This window comes from Taudactylus pleione, unplaced genomic scaffold (genome assembly GCF_031769625.1).
Source record: "Taudactylus pleione unplaced genomic scaffold, aTauple2 ptg000206l, whole genome shotgun sequence".
In the NCBI taxonomy this organism is placed as follows: Eukaryota; Metazoa; Chordata; class Amphibia; order Anura; family Myobatrachidae; genus Taudactylus; species Taudactylus pleione.
This window is the reverse complement of record NW_028284608.1, coordinates 10,643,850-10,661,684: the sequence shown is the minus strand read 5'-3', so window position 1 is coordinate 10,661,684 and position 17,835 is coordinate 10,643,850. Positions and strand designations below refer to the sequence as shown.

The following is a 17,835-nucleotide window of genomic DNA, read 5'->3' as shown; positions in this document are numbered from 1 at the left end:
TGCTTGAACAGTGATGGAATGATGCCTGTAGAGAGAGATAGATTACAGATTTTAGTTAGAGGTGGAATGAGCACAGGATACAGAGCTTTACTGATTTGTGAGGGTATAGGGTCAAGAGGAGAGGTAATAGAGTAGGAGGATGAGAAGAGTGTAGATACTTCATCTTCATTTGTGGGGTTAAAAGAAGAGAATGTGCCAGAGGGTTCAGGTAGGGAATTGAGCAGGTCACTAGCTGAGGAAGAGCATACCATTTGATTTCGGATCTTATCAATCTTGTCCTTGAAATAGGAAGCAAGTTCTTGTGCACAGATAGTAGCAGGGGGTTTGGGTGAGGGAGGGGTAAGAAGCAGTTTAAATGTATTAAAAAGTAGCTTGGGGTTAGAGGCTTGAGCTTGATTACAGAATGGGATATGTTTGTTTGGCAGCATCCAGAGCATTACGATAAGAGTTGTACAGAGTCTTATATGTCAGGAAGTCACTTGGAGTACAAGACTTACGCCACTGACGTTCTACTTTACGTGAGTTTTGTAGATGTCTTGTTAATTTAGAATGCCATGGTTGATATCTAAGTCTACGTGGAGTGTGATGGGTAGCTGAATAATAAGACATATAATCTACATTTCACCCACACCTTTAACACTTCCAGTATCAATTTCCTGGATATAACCCTAAAAATAGTGGTAAATAAAATAGTGACCTCCAATTTCCTTAAGCCAACAGATGCAAATAACTATTTACACTTCCATAGTGGGCATTATAGATCATGGAAAATTAACATCCCAAAAAGACAACTACGCAGAATAAAAAGGAACTGTTCCACTAAAGAATTATTTGATACACAAGCTAATGAGATGATAAATACCTTTAGGGATAGACAATATCCAGAATCTCTTCTCCAAAAATGCATTAAGAGAAGTGAAAAGTCTGGATCAATCAGAGCCATTAAATCTAAAATAGTTGAGAAACAGAAATCCCCAGAGGAAAAATCGTTACTTTTTATATCCAAATTTAACAATCGCATAGGGGAAATAAAGAACATTGGGCCTGATTCAGACCCGCTCGCAAATTGCTGGCAAAAAGGGGCCGGATATTTAAATTAAGCGCTCGCACTGCGTCTCGTAAAGGACGCCCTCTATGTCTTAGCGAGCCCCGGCAATAAGTGCTCGCTAGTGTATAAAGACGCCCCCTTGCCACTCGCAACACATGTCATCCCCGGTATGTGAAGGATTAATCGGTAACATCGAGAGCCATCTGAGCTGCTCGCAGCGCTTGAAGTAGACCTTACCCTCCCGCAAGCACTGCGAGCAGTTCAGGGTAAAAAACAACCAAATTACATGTTCAATGATGCTACTTTATGTTTCTGCTTATTTATGCAATGTGAACGCATTTAATGTCTTTTTTTCTTACATATCTACCTTTGTGCAGCAGTGTTTTTAAAATACACACATTTTTGCGCTGTTTTTACCACAAGCGTTCTATATAAAATCTCACCCACGTTGATTAACACGCATTTTTGGCATGCCCATCCTTCCTCTCTGGCGTGCTGCTAGAAGAGTCCAGGTCACTAGATTGTGTTCGTAATCCAGACCGAAACTTGCCAGTCATTCTCTGATCTTAATGCATAACAATGCCCATCAATCATAATTAAACTTTGTTATACTGTAATGTAATTTTTTGTATTTGAAATAGTCCTCCTGAATTATTATTAACTCCTCAAATCGTGAGAATAGAATCAGATTAGGGGGAAAATCATTTACTATACACAATACAACAGCAAATGCAATACAATCTGTATAGCCTTGAAATGAGGAGATGATGGTTCATGAGAACATTATATGATGCTTTTGCCACAAATTTGCTCAATACCTTTTGAATATTCACAATTTTGGTTAACTGCTGTGGAACTGTCTGCGCCTAAGCCCAAAAATGTGGGTATAATTTGCATTTGTTAAAAAGTACCAGTAGCCAATGCGCCAGTGTACGCCATGCGTAAGTCTCATATGGTTAAGCACCTGTGCCCCGTTATGCGGGATGTAGTCAGCTGACTGGCGGCCACGAGGATAAGACAACTTTTATATCTGGAAGGCATCGTGTTACTTAGCAACTGAGAGGTGACAAACTTTTATTTTTGTTCTCGACATCAGCAGGAAACATTTTAGTCTGAAATACAAGTTTTCTATTTCTCTGTACCTCATTGCACATTTAACATTCAAGCAGGCACTTGCTAAACTCCCTAGGCACCGGCTTAATGTTCACAATCCTTTCTCAGAACAGTTCATTGTATCTTGACAGTGCAATCCAAAGGGAAATAGACTGAATCAGAAGTAGAATTGGGAATACTGACAAACATCACAGATCTATGTGAGATGTCAAACCTTGTCTAATGGTGCTTTTCATCAGGCTCTCTCTCCTGGGTTAAACAGTTCACACTCAGCGTGGTGCTGTTCATTCTTTAAAGTTCACAGAGGAACATGCAGAGTGTATCGGCTATCAGTAAATTAAAATTAGAATTAAGAACAACATGTATTGTATGCTAAAGGTGAAACATCTGATTTGTAGCTTTCTGCGTGGTTCTAATCTTTAACCGTCTTTAGAGATAATCTCCACATATTTTAAACTCGATATCCACATTTAAATGTATGTTTAAAATTACCTGGGCTAAGCAGAAACTTAACACGAAAATAAATTGGTACATTGGTTTTCTGCTTATGGATTACATCATAAAGGTGAAGCAAAGTTACGTTGGACTAATGGCACAGTCAAGTGCCAGTTACTAGGCATGTCTATCAACATTTAGACACAGGGAACTGTAACTACTTTCTGTAAGGTCCTCCCATTCTAAGTTTCACATCTCGGGTCAGTCCTGCTTTGGATAATTGGTAGGTATGACTAGATGAATTTATTGTGACACTGACTTCAAATTACTCCTACTCTCATACTGTAGCAACACAATGGGACTACAGTTGCAGTGGACGATCCAGCCATGGGGCAATCGTCCGTCCTAGCAGAGACAGGCTGCTTATGGCTACACACAACATAAATGTGTCTGGCAAACAGAGAAACCAGAAAAGGGAGAAAGAGGGCTCTTTTTGTGGGGCACTCTTTTATCTCATGGTATGAGTTAAGATATAACTTTTATTGTATAATTTTAAAATAGTGGTACCTTGGGGTAAATGCAAGGGTATGCCCAATAAATGGGACTTTTACTTAATGTACAAACATATGACACAAACATACATGAAACACATAAGTGATACATATGACACAAACATACATAAATGGTTTTATCACCAAAAGGTGGTGAAATATTTGTCAATATAATTTGAGAATGGATATTCTCATGCAGGGTACATTCCTTTTAATATAGGTAAGTTATGCATCCAATATATATTGCATCCATGTGTTATAACATATCTGAAAGTTAATCCTGATCACAACAATAAGATTGTTATATCCACTATGCAGGACTCCCAAAATTAGTGTAACAGAGAGAAGGGAGTTATCAGGGTTTGGAATATTATCTAGGTCATGTACAGTATTTGTATGCCATCCAAATCCTTAAGTTTGTAACCTATATATAATTAAATGCCTTTCTTGGCCCCTCCAAACAAATCTTGTCACAAATATATAGCCACAACAGAGATATTGTATCCTCTGTACATAATTCCAAAAGGTGGATAAATAAATTAAAGCAAAGCCCATATAACAACAGTTAAACCTTCAATCGTAAGTCATATATGTGTGCAGAAATAAGCATGAAAATAACACACAACATTTTGTGTATGTAGATTACAATTATTATCCATGCTCAGATAGCGTAGCACAGAGAAAACATATATGGGCTATAAACGTATAGGGAGTCCCACTTGGGGAAGATACATATTACCACATTAGAAGATCAAATGAAAAAGGAAGTGGAGATCGGCGCGTGCACCCGCCAAAATGAGCCATCCGTCACCGCTGCATAGCCTGTAGAAATCGGGACGCGCGTTTCGCCTATTAGGCTTGGTCACCCGCACATGGCCAGAGAGTCTCAGCTCTCTGTTTAAATACTAGTCGTCGGGAATAACTCCCGGTCTAATAAAAAGTAAAAGGGAATATTCCATTGGTTGTCCAGGACACGTGATGTGTCCCTGATGCAATCTAACTGCCTATTGGATGATCAGGTCACATGATGTAAACATCGCTGGACAGGGGAGAGTGTGGTAAAAATAGCCAGTCAATTGAGTGTGTATCAGCGCTATTATAAATGTGATCTATGAGAATTACTAGTTGCTGACCAAAATAAGGAATATTACAGGAGACAAGGTTAATAAAAATGAGCCCTAGGGAGTCATGAGTGAGATCAATTAGAGTAAGGCTCAGTAGTGCTTATACATAGATGGAACAGGTAGGCATATAATTCTATGAAAGGTCTAGCTATTTATGCTAGTGTGTATCAATAGTTCATGCTGGTATTTATTAAACTCTATTCAGAATAGAGAGAAAGAGGCAAATAAATTACTTGAGGGAACATAATTGACATCAATTAGTATGCATCCCAATGGTGTTTAGACATAAATAGGACAGATAAGCACACAGATATATAGACTGTTCTAATCCAACTGGTGGATGTAGCACGTGCTGACGTAGATATTACACTGTAATGTGCGGGTGACCAAGCCTAATAGGCGAAACGCGCGTCCCGATTTCTACAGGCTATGCAGCGGTGACGGATGGCTCATTTCGGCGGGTGCACACGCCGATCTCCACTTCCTTTTTCATTTGATCTTCTAATGTGGTAATATGTATCTTCCCCACGTGGGACTCCCTATATGTTTATAGCCCATATATGTTTTCTCTGTGCTACGCTATCTGAGCATGGATAATAATTGTAATCTACATACACAAAATGTTGTGTGTTATTTTCATGCTTATTTCTGCACACATATATGACTTACGATTGAAGGTTTAACTGTTGTTATATGGGCTTTGCTTTAATTTATTTATCCACCTTTTGGAATTATGTACAGAGGATACAATATCTCTGTTGTGGCTATATATTTGTGACAAGATTTGTTTGGAGGGGCCAAGAAAGGCATTTAATTATATATAGGTTACAAACTTAAGGATTTGGATGGCATACAAATACTGTACATGACCTAGATAATATTCCAAACCCTGATAACTCCCTTCTCTCTGTTACACTAATTTTGGGAGTCCTGCATAGTGGATATAACAATCTTATTGTTGTGATCAGGATTAACTTTCAGATATGTTATAACACATGGATGCAATATATATTGGATGCATAACTTACCTATATTAAAAGGAATGTACCCTGCATGAGAATATCCATTCTCAAATTATATTGAAAAATATTTCGCCACCTTTTGGTGATAAAACCATTTATGTATGTTTGTGTCATATGTATCACTTATGTGTTTCATGTATGTTTGTGTCATATGTTTGTACATTAAGTAAAAGTCCCATTTATTGGGCATACCCTTGCATTTACCCCAAGGTACCACTATTTTAAAATTATACAATAAAAGTTATATCTTAACTCATACCATGAGATAAAAGAGTGCCCCACAAAAAGAGCCCTCTTTCTCCCTTTTCTTTTTGCTTAAAGATTGTATTCGGCTCCTGGGTGCACCACCAACTGAAATATTTTGTGAGAGATACTGTCTCCTATCTAATTGTCTATACTTTTGTTTAATTATACTTACATCTACTTAATTTTACTCTGTGCGGAGTAAAAAAACGTCCCCTTTTCTGAAACAGAGAAACCAGTTCAGCAACTCTAATTGTGTTTAAACATATTGGACTAACCAGGCAGCATCCTCTGCCTACTTATCAGGCGCCACCATGCAGAGTTTGGATTGGACCCTTCAAGCAATCAGAGTGCAGGAGGGATCTATGCTGAAGTCCTCCAACTCCATATTGGTCATCTGTATCCACCACTGTACAAATGTCACAGACCCTTAAGGACACACAATATATTTGCCTCAGTAGCCTAATGCTATCCCTCTTCTACATCTTACTGTGAAATGTCCTCACATCATGATTATAAATTATAATAGGTGTCCAGTCACCCTTTGTCTCTCTTCAACTACGCTCTTACTTTTGTGTGGCGACAACTGTTGTAGCTGATTGCAGTCACAATTCCTTGTGTCCTTTACAACAATTCATTGTTATTGACATCGTGTCTCAGAATATCATGTACTTATTCAGTACTACTTGTTACTAGGGATGGACATCAGTAACTGATGGTTTGTAAGCATTGGTGTTTTCAACTCTATGGTGATGGTTTTCAATTCAAATAAATGAAGAAGTGGGTCGCCATCATCGCTTGCTTCTTTTCGATGTGATGTTTGGTGATCTATTTCCTGGTCCATACAAGGTCACTAGCAGTACTACTTAGCGCATGCTCTCAAGTGATGATGGTTACTTGTCATTGTTAAGCCTTCAGAAAGTAGGGTACTATATACTAAGCATTGGATTGGTTGGTACTTTATCTCTGTCCACTTTATCTCTCTCCAAGGCTTAGGGCATAGACCTGTAAATTCCTACTTATTACAGCCTCTTACATTCTGTCTATCATTTTCTAGGATGCAATACAGAAATGATAGCTAGAATCTGATTGGCTGATGCAGGAATAGCTGCAAAGCTGGCGCAATTTACTCTAGAAGAAAAGCGTGCATAGAAATATTTTCCATTGAGGCATGCTACGGTCGACAACAGGATCATATTTCTCTTACATCGCACTTGTGCCCATGTTGTAGACCATTATTTTTATGTTCAACAATGCATTGGCTAGTCGCTACCAGGCATCAATTTAACAAATAAAACCTCTTAGAGCAGAAACTCCTCGAAAAAGAAAATTGCTTAAACAAGCTCTTAAAAGCATAATCTATAACCAAACCGCGAAGAAAGCACCAATCAGTGTCAGCAGAGCTTTAAAAGAGGCCAATCCCAAGGGGTTTGCTAGTGCTGACAACTTTCACTGTCTCCTTCTATTTGTACCTGCCCCTGAGCACCCACAAACAATACGACATTCCCAATCATAGTAAGAACCTTTTTCTTGGACATCACAGGTCATGCTCTTACTGTACTCGGTCCCTGTTCCACCCATCCGGGCACTAAGTTGCAGAATGACGCTAATCTGCTGGGGAACACATACAGTACATGCGCACACTGTCCTGGCTTTCACAGTGCAAATTCAAACAAGATACTATATGTTACGTTATCTGGCACACTACTCACTCTGCATCAGTCCCATGATGTACAATAAACTGACAGTTCAAGAACTGGAACACTTTGCACCGTTACCTGGATATAAACGATGCTGCACAAGTTATGGGCTTATCATCATTGTAGGCCTGTAGTGGTCGGCTGTTTCAGCTGGAGGGCTATTTGGCAGGATTTGGTGCACTGTTAAAGGCAGCACACAAGATATATGTATAGCAATAAATACACAACTTTTAACTCTCCAGCTGTGAGTCTCAGCATGCCCTGATCTGCTAGTAGAGCATGTTAAGACTAGTTCTACCAAAGCCAATGAGGGACCCTAATCATTTTATTGTTCTCTCTCATTTATCCCCACTCAAGTACATCAGCACAGTGTGTGCACATCTCCCTGGGTGATGGGGGTATTGGAGCGCCTCCCTGCCTGGGCACAGTATCCAGGGGATGCAGCTTTCTCTTTCCAGAGGTTCCATGACTTTTCACCTCTTCATAACTTGTGTCGCACCAACCAGTGTGAGAGATGTATGAGCAGTGTCGCTGCCCAGGGCTCAAGGTCATAGGGACAGGAAGATTGCTGCCCTGATGGGATCTGTTTCCAGCTTATAACATGCCTGGTGAGGCACCCAGCTACATGGAAAGGAGTAGGGTGCAACCCTAAGATGACTAGCTTCTTGCTACCTGCACTTGTTCTGTGATGTTATGACATCACGTGCCTCAGGTCTACAAGTCCAGGGCATGTGATTGGGATCGATTTACATTGTATGACTCTTATAGTGCCCTATGGTATGATGGGAGTAGAGGATGCCAGGACAGGCTGCGTGAGGGTTGTGGGAGGCTGAGGACCAGACTATCCTGCCCACACACCGTACCCATATAATTATTCTCACCATTCGCTGAGCCCTGCGTTAGTGCTGCAGCATCAGAAATCACTAGGAAAGTGTTGCAGCACTCATTTTCCCGGAGTTTGCACATGTGCGGTAGAGACGTCAATGCACCATGTTTCCAGAGACATGCGCAATAGACTCTGGCATAATCCCAGAGACTACTGCACCACAGAGAGGAGGGGACCTGCACAGTGTCTGCACATAGGACCCCTCCTCTTTTAAACCAATAGTGTGAACCTCATATTGATCTGTAGATCACTATCAGTACTAAACTGACTATAAACAATGGGAGGACCAAAAATGCAGCAAGCTGCATTCGTGGTCCAGAAAGATAGTTCAGTCCTGATAATGGCACTGCTGTACCCAAGTCAATGGCGCCAATAGTGCCAATGTGCCAACTTTTGTAAAGCGAGGGATCCACAGACAGCCTGTAGTTTTGCCACTCCTGGAGGAAATCTCCTTCCAAGAACTGCCTGGACACTACCTAGTGCCAGATGTACTAAGCTCTGAAAAGTGAAAAACTGGAGAGTGATAAACCAGCAGCCAATCGGCTCCCAACTGTCATTTTTCAAACACAGCTTGTAACATGACAGTTGGGAGCTGAGTGGCTGTTGGTTTATCACTCTCCACTTTATCACTTTCCAGAGCTTCATACATCTGCCCCAGGTCTGACTTAGAGACTTTTGCGTAGACACAAAATTGCATCACTTATGCTTTCTCAGATGCAACACGGATTCTTAGCTCTCCCCACCTTCCTTTTTTTCTTTGACCAAGACTGTAAGAACTACTGCGTAGGCCGGGAAAATCAGCAGCACGGAGAAGCCCGGGGAAATGAAAGTGAAAAGTAAATTTACTTAGCAAATGGTCATGCAGATGTACAGTAAGGTGTTAGTAATGAGAGGTCCAAATACTATTACTGTATACAGTAGGGACCCCCAGTCACTAGATGACATGGATGGATGTTTCATTGCTGTTGTGACCATAATTATTTTTCATAGTTTTATTAGAAATTCATTAAACAGATCAAAACCATTATTACTATGGAACATTACATTATTCAGGACTATTGTTAAACAGTTGTTTAATACAGTGATTTACTTAATAATATGGGACTTGCAATGGAATCAAGAGAAATCCTTATCCACAGGACTTTTGTTTAGCTTGGGGAAAATTAAATATGCATTTCTGCCCTTCCATAACCCAGTTCTGTGTACTTACAGCACAACTGACAGACCATGTTTTCCTTCTTAGCATTTATTTGCAGCTACAGTACTAGAATTCTTGCAAATTATGTTAGAGTACTATGCATGCTTAAGTAGCCTATTATAAATATATTCATTTGTATTCAGTATCACGGTCACACTTTGTGATATGATACAACTCTAATTTGTAATTCCAGCAAAATTAAAATGTTTATTTTCTTCTACTTGCTATTAAATGTGTTTTCAAGATTAGATCACAGATCTCTGCTAGTCAGGAAATAGCGTTAAAGTGTTGGCAGGTATATATGCACTATAGGCTGCAATTAGCACACAGTAAGGAGACTGTGCCTAATGGACCAAAATAAATGTGTTGGAGCATTAACTCTAAAAATATTCTAGTCTTGATCTATTTATACATCAAGACTACGGGCCAAATCTAATAGGGTAAGAGTTTAGGAAACGTGAGAGTTTTGCAGTAATTTCTCACATTGGTTGAGTTTTATTTTCAAAATGGGAAAACATCTGGATAAGAGTCTAAATTGTGAGGTTTTTTTAAGTCTAAAAACATGGGAGTTTACATGTTCTTGGACTCTATTACATTGGCCAAGTTTAAAAAGTGTTAGAGTTTACTGCTAAACTCTCACGTTATCTAAACTCTCACCCTATTACAGTTGGCCCTACATGTGCGTACACACATATATATTAAATATATACGTGTGTGGACATATATATATATATATATATACATCTGAAAGGGTGAGTATTATTATTTATACACTGTACTTGCACTGTTTTGTTATGTTGTGTATCCTGAAGAAGGGATTTTAAAGTCCCGAAACGTAGATTAAAAGCACTAAGTTTTTCACTATTTCTACAAGTCTCCTGAGTGCCGCCAGTTCTTCATTTCTATACCTATATATATACAGTATGTATATATAAAGTATATATACACACATACCAGGGACGTATTAAGAGAGGAGGGGGACTGTGTACAGACTTCATCCGGACCCCCTCCTCTCTATCCGGCTGCGCTGTACAGAACTCTGGAGATATGGTGCAGATCCCAACTATTTTTCTACTGTGTATGGGCAAATCGATCAGAAAATGCCCACCGCACCATTTTCCCAGTGATTCCAGAGAGGTAAGTATTAAAGAACATGGGTGCAGGGTGTGTGTGATGTGGGCTCTGCACACCCTGCACCCATTAAAGATGCGCCACAGATACATATTAATATTTATGTCTTGTCATTCGTCAGGTGGCTAGTTATTGTGGCCACAATATAGTCTCATCCCCTGTGTCTCTCCAGCCCCATATCTCTCTATTCTCTACAGCAGATGTTTTCAGCCGCTGTGCCGTGGCACACTACGGTTGTTTAGTGTGCCGCAGCGCGAGAGGCGCCAGTAACATTATAGAACGGACCGGGCAGCTCCTCTGGGAGATGTGCCTGGGCTATGCCTAGACACGGCAGTGTGACATCACAGGTCACGCACGCACCGTTGCCTGTCTGCCCGGCTGCCCCGCCAGTCACCCAGGCTTCGAAGACCCGCGGAGGCGGTCTGACAGTGGAGGAGGAGCCAAGAAGACAAGGGATATGTGAAGAGAGAAGCTAGTACGGTAAGTGAAGGGGGTGGGGGGGACACACAATAACGGACACTGATGGGTACGATGGGGGGTGGGGGGGAGAGCCCGATGGGAAGGATTGGAGGGACAGTGCAGAATAAAAGACAATGATGGGAGGAGGGGGGGAGAGAGCAGAATAGACACAGATGAGGAGGAGGGGGGGAGCACAATAACACAGATGAGGAGAAAGGGGACAATAACACAGATGGGGAGAAAGGGAACAATTACACACATGGGGAGAAAGGGAACAATTACACACATGGGGAGAAAGGGGACAATAACACAGATGGGGAGAAAGGGAACAATAACACAGATGGGGAGAAAGGGGATAATAACACAGATGGGGAGAAGGGGACAATTACACACATGGGGAGAAAGGGAACAATTACACACATGGGGAGAAAGGGGACAATAACACAGATGAGGAGAAAGGGGAAAATAACACAGATGGGGAGAAAGGGAACAATTACACAGATGGGGAGAAAGGGAACAATTACACACATGGGGAGAAAGGGGAAAATAACACAGATGGGGAGAAAGGGAACAATAACACAGATGGGGAGAAAGGGGATAATAACACAGATGGGGAGAAAGGGAACAATTACACACATGGGGAGAAAGGGGACAATAACACAGATGGGGAAGAGGGGGGGAGAAGAATAACACAGACAGGGAAGTGAACCAGAGCAGACTGTACGGCTGCACCCAGTGACCCCTTCACAGAGTGTAATTATTCTAAAAATAGGGGGGGGGGGCGCTAGTCTCTTTCTTTGCCAGGGGCACTCGGACCCATAGATAAACCCTTGGGGCCAATGTATGTGTGTTTTACTTCTCTGGGGCCAATGGATGTGCGTTTTATTCCTGTGGAGGCAAATGTAGAGTGTTTTATTTATTAATTACCAGTTATTTATGTAGGGCACACATATTCCGCAGCGCTTTACAGAGACTTTTTGTCCATTCACATCAGTCCCTGCCCCAGTGGAGCTTACACTCTATATTCCCTACCACATGCTCACACACAAGGGGTAATTTTGATGGGAGCCAGTTAACCCACCAGTATATTTTAGGAGTGTGGGAGGAAACCGGAGCACCCAGAGGAAACCCACGCAAGCACAGGGAGAATAAATAAACTCCACACAGTTAGGGCCGTAGTGGGAATCGAACTCATGACCTGAGTGCTGTGAGGCAGTAATGCTAACCATTACACCATCTGTGCTGCCATTTTATTCTTGTGGAGGCCATTGTAGTGTGTTTTATTCCTGTGGAGGCCAGTGTAGTGTGTTTTATTCCTGTGGAGGCCAGTGTAGTGTGTTTTATTCCTGTGGAGGCCAATGTAGTGTATTTTATTCCTGTGGAGGCCAATGTAGTGTGTTTTATTCCTGTGGAGGCCAATGTAGTGTGTTTTATTCCTGTGGAGGCCAGTGGGTGTGTTTTTTTTATGAGGGAGCCAATATGTATATTTTTTCATAGGTCGCGCATGCCGTACCGCCAGATGGTGCACCTTGGCAAGTTTAGAATCTTGCGTAGTGTGCCTCGAGTTGAAAAAGGTTGAAAATCACTGCTCTACAGCCTCAAGCCTCCCCCCTATGTATCTCCAGCCCAAGGCTACCAGTGTCTCTCCAGCTTTAGGTACTCCTTGTGCCTCTTTCATCTCTGTCCCCCTTCCATCCCTCTCTCTCTCTCTCTCTCTGTCAACTGAATAAACGTTTCCATTTTTCTCCCAAAACAAAATCTCGTTTTCTGCACTGCTCTGTAAAACAAGGCGCACTGATCTCCCTATTCTGCAGTTTACTAGTAGCGTTTTCAATGCAATCAAATCCTTTCCCTCTAGAATGAAAATGCCTGGTCCTCCATATGTGTATCCATCTTGTTCCAGTGGAAGTCTAGAAGTACTTGCTCAATCGAGAAGCAGGACGGGTCCTACGGAGATGCAATTTTGTATGGGAAAAGATGAAACCTCCATGCTTTAATCCTTGCCAGACTTTTTCAGTGCCAGCCTTCATCAGCCAATCTCTGCTCTCACCCAGCTATGCTGAGAGAAGCAGCACAAGCACTGAGCCCACTCACTCCCCAGTAGCACCTGCTGCTACAAGACAACTTGTCAATGGGAGGTTACACCAGTTATTAAAATTAACAAGTGATTAATGCATTTGTGATTCTTTACGGCTTTTGGGGGTTCCACTTCCCTGATGAAGGCAGTTTACACTGGATAAGATATAAAATGAGATTTGGCTGTCGAATTCTACTTACAGCGATTGCAGGTTCATTCAACACAGACTGAGGGGTAGTGGGTATGTAAGAGGTAGTCTGACATTATTTTCTATATTTGCAGAATCAGGGTAACTTAAGCATAGTCTAGTGCTGTGAAACGCGTTGCAATTTTAAGTGAGAATTCCATTTTTCTTTTATTTTTCTTTTATGCTTTGTTTTTTAAGCCTGATTTTTAACTCATGATATTGTGTTTTTAAATTACTTTTGAAATTATTTGTATTTTTAATTATTCCTTTAACCACTGTTGTCTACAATAGTGAAAATGATTTTTTTATTTTTAAATTTTGTTTGTACATGGTAATAGTGTTGTATTATGATGCCATTAATCTAACTAATAAATCATTCGATTATTGATTATCTATTTTTTGTTGTGTTCTGTCTTCCCTTGTCAATTGCAGCTGATATTTCATATTTGGGTAAAAGGGTGTTTGACCACTTATATCTTAAGTGCTGACACTGCCTATAACATTCCTATGTTGCTCTGCTCTCATTTATGGAGAGTAAGGGACTAGTTTTGCATAGCAAATTGAAGTGTCACAATGCAGTTTTGATCTATAAAGTGGCCTTCTCGGGGCCAGGGATACTCCCCTTTTTTTGAAGGTTAAACAGGGAAAGTTAAATAATTTAATTTAATGTTTGACATGCAGATGTGGCGCCACCAATAGAATATGAGGCACCCTCTTACCATTGGAGCTGGATATGCATAATGCTTTTAATTATACAAAAAGTAGAAAATCAACAGTGCTGTGTAACACTTGAACAGTATTAGGTAAAAAAAAAAAAAATATATATATATATATATATATCAAAAATATATCAGCTATGCCAAGAATAAATGAAGAATCTATTTATTAAAAATATATGATGAATTTCATATAATATAAGACAGACATCATTGGCCAATAAAACACACATAAGTATGGATACACATTTACAATGCAGGCTGCCGCACTGGTGTCTTATTTACAATGAGCCTTTAGCCGGGACATAGTGTGGGAAAGCGGACCCTGCCGCGAGGTGGATGGAGCCTGCGGTTTGCCGGTGAGTGGCAGGACATTATACCCATTCTGGGACATCAAAGCCCCAAAATACTGTATCATCCTGCACCTAAATGACAGTGCAGTACTACCTCAATCCCTGCAACTTTATTGTGGATAAATTATTATTTATTAATTATAATTATAATTAATATAATTTATTAATTATATTTATTATTATTATTATTATTATTTATTATTGATGTCACCAATATCCAACCGGATTCAGAGACATACGTATCATAGCTTGATGTGAGTTATACCCCATTTCCACCTAAATTCCGGGTCTGACCCGGAGTTGGAACAAAGTTCCTATCCGGATCAGACCCGGAATTTTGCCGGCGCAGACTCGGGATATTCCCGAGTCAGCGTCGCTCACACCACAGTCGGGTCTGCATAGACCTGGCTTTTGCGGAGTGAAAGTGGTCGCTTGGAGATGACGTCATCTCCAAGCGCCACTGAAGCCGGACCAATCGGCCGCCTAGCAGCGCACTCTAGGTCATCGTGACCCGGAGTGCGCTGTTCTCATAGCAGGGTTTCACGGGCTACGCCCGTGTTAAACCCTGCTAGTTACCTGGGTTGGATTGCCGGGTCACTCGACCCGGCGATCCAACTCTCTCCCCTTTTACACCAGGGAGCTGCCCGGGTTAACCCTTCAAAAACCCGGGTTTTAGCTCCGGTGTAAAAGGGGTATTAGAAGCTGATTGGTTGGTGATATATATCTCACAATTTTATCTCACATCAAGCTTTGATACATATGCCCCTTAGTCTGAGGATCATTGCATAAAAACACATGTCTGGATAAGACATTTGAAAGCTAATACATTTTGTTTGTGGAACTCCATGCTCATTTTAGGCTTCACACATACAGTATATGGAAGGAGATGCACTATATGGGATAATAACAATCTCCGCTTATTATTCAGCAAAGCTCCAACTGTTATAAACTATTGTGGTGATCTAGACAAACTAACTACCTCGTTGCAGTGTTACATTGGCTATTTTTTAAGTTATATGTTTTTTTAGACACATTATAAATGTGGATCCATATTCACGTGTATTTCATTGCCCAATTATGTCTGTCTTATATTATATAAATATAAATAAATTCATCATATATTTTTAATAAATAGATTCTTCATTTTTTCTTGGCATAGCTAATATATTTTTGAAATATATATATATTATTATTTTATTTTTTTACCTAATATTATTAATTTAGGTTTCAAGTGTTACACAGTGCTGTTGATTTTCTCCTTTTTGTGTTTTTCTTTTGGCTAGCAACCACAACAGCTGAGTAGAACACTTGTAATAATTAATTCAATACGTATATATACATTTTTCCATTTTGCATTGCCGGTGGTTATAAATTCATAGTCGTTTATGCTTGTAATTATGTCTAAATCATAGAAGGTCTCTATGACATCTGCTGTAGGAACTGCTAGTGCACCAGTGAGCGTGACTGCCCCCTCACATCCGTGCCGCAGAACCACAGCACACACTGCAATAGTAGTAGTTTATCCACTGCCCTAAAGTATTTTGTGCTTAATCTGACTTTACTGTATCTGGCAGGAAATTACCACTGTGACGGGCTCAAAGTATTAATGTCAATTCATTGATGGGGAGAGCTGCCAACAAGCTATAGGCTTTCATCATTGCCTTTCTTATACTACAAAGATACAACATACCATTTGATAGAGTACCTATTGAGGTTTCTCTAGCTATACAATCTGGGACTGTTTTTGTACAGATTTATACATTTTTACTAATTATCTGGAGATTGAGATACAATTTATTGGAGCCTGATTATTTGTATATATTTTTTCATGTTTTTATTTCCCTTTTTTATATTCAATATGGGCTAATTAGTGGAGTATATATATGACTATTGGTCTCCCATTTGCATATTTTTCATGTGTTTGGTACACTTTTAAGGGGGGTATCCACTAGACGATAAAGTTGAACGATTGAACGATAACGATAAAATCGTTCGATAATCGTTCGAACATCGTTTGAACATAGTTTGAAAATTGTTTGAAAATTTGGTCTTTTAGACATCCTTTAGACATCTATCATCGTTCAAACATGCTGGTCAACCTGACGATATCGTCAGGTTCAGCATGTTTGCAGATGATTGATTGTGCCTGCACTAAATGACATATCGTTCAGTGTGGGCACCCTACAGTGCAATGAACGACTGAACGATAACGATATCGTTATCGTTCAGTCTTTTCACTGTCGGGTAGTGGATACCCGCCTTTACATATATTGCATCTTCTATAGGTAAATAAAATTCCAATCAATTTGTTATATCATTTATGTGTTGTTCCTATGTCCCAACTTAAATATTAGAGCGCAGTAATTTTTCATCATTAAATCATAGAAGGTCTCTATGACATCTGCTGTAGGAACTGCTAGTGCACCAGTGAGCGTGACTGCCCCCTCACATCCGTGCCGCAGAACCACAGCACACACTGCAATAGTAGTAGTTTATCCACTGCCCAAAAGTATTTTGTGCTTTGTGAATCTTTAAAGTATATATTGTTAAACACAATAATTTAAAAGTGCCGGCGTATTGTCACCAGTCCCTAGCGGCTGATTCCCATGGACTTTGGGTAAGCCCACAAATTGTGCCATGGGTCTATTAGTGCTGTTCCTATTGCCCTTTGGTCAGGTCAGCTTTCTGCGTTGATACACCTGTCTTCTTATACAATTGCATCAGTGGCGGGTGGGAGAATTACTTTGCTTATTATTTATTAGGGTGCACACTGTTAATGTGCTGCTCTAAGATGTATCTTCATTGACGTCAATGCCATTCACTATATAAGGTAGTACATTTTATTTAGTACAGTACTTTTCTGATTCACAGAAGTATTAGACTTACTAAGCCCTGACTGTCCTATTGGCTTTGACCAGATTTTATTTGCTGCCCAAGCAAATACTAACCAGCAACCTTAATTTGTCTCCTGATTTACACACCTGTGCCACCTGTCATAGGCCACTGCCTGTCGCTGACTACACAACTGTACCTGCCCTGTAAGCCAGCTGCTGCCCAGTGGGGCTGGCATAAGACCTGTGACTTTTAGGTAAGCCATCATGAAATCCAAACTCCTCTGCAGAGTCTCTTGTTGGGAATACCAAGAAAAAATGTGTACACATTTACCTAGCCCTTACATGTACAGCAGCTTAATGTACAATGTGCCACTAATATTGTACACTCGGAGATCATTTTTTTGGCATGACGGATGGATTTTCTTATGCGATGCCAGTGACTGAAATCTCGCACACAGCAACACTCCCCATTTCTAATTAAATGTAATTCTCACCTTTTGATGCCAAACTGCTGTTGGGCTCATACTTCTCAATTAGCTGCTGAACTTGTTCTTGCTTCAATGGCGGATAGAGGATTTCATTTAGCCGTGGATCCCTCTGCTTGACGTTAATGAATTCTGTCATTTGGTCAACACCGAGGTATGGCTTTGTTTTCATGCCGCTGCAAAACAGCAAGATGCGCATTTATATTACCGACAGTAGGTTACCTGACAGTAGCCAACTGAGGGCCATACCCACTAGTGTTGCATTAGAAGTTA

The 17,835-nt window shown here is 40.5% G+C and overlaps 1 protein-coding gene across 3 annotated transcripts in view; it reads right to left on the bottom strand.

Moving 5' to 3' along the window:
• The window catches only part of PLCB1 (phospholipase C beta 1), an 808,463-nt gene that overhangs the window by 305,668 nt on the left and 484,960 nt on the right, over window positions 1–17,835 (bottom strand). For all 3 annotated transcript variants that reach the window (XM_088478043.1, XM_088478041.1, XM_088478042.1), the window contains exon 9: window positions 17,572–17,738. In XM_088478043.1, the coding sequence (XP_088334169.1) occupies window positions 17,572–17,738 (167 nt within the window). The remainder of the gene's footprint in view (window positions 1–17,571; window positions 17,739–17,835) is intronic.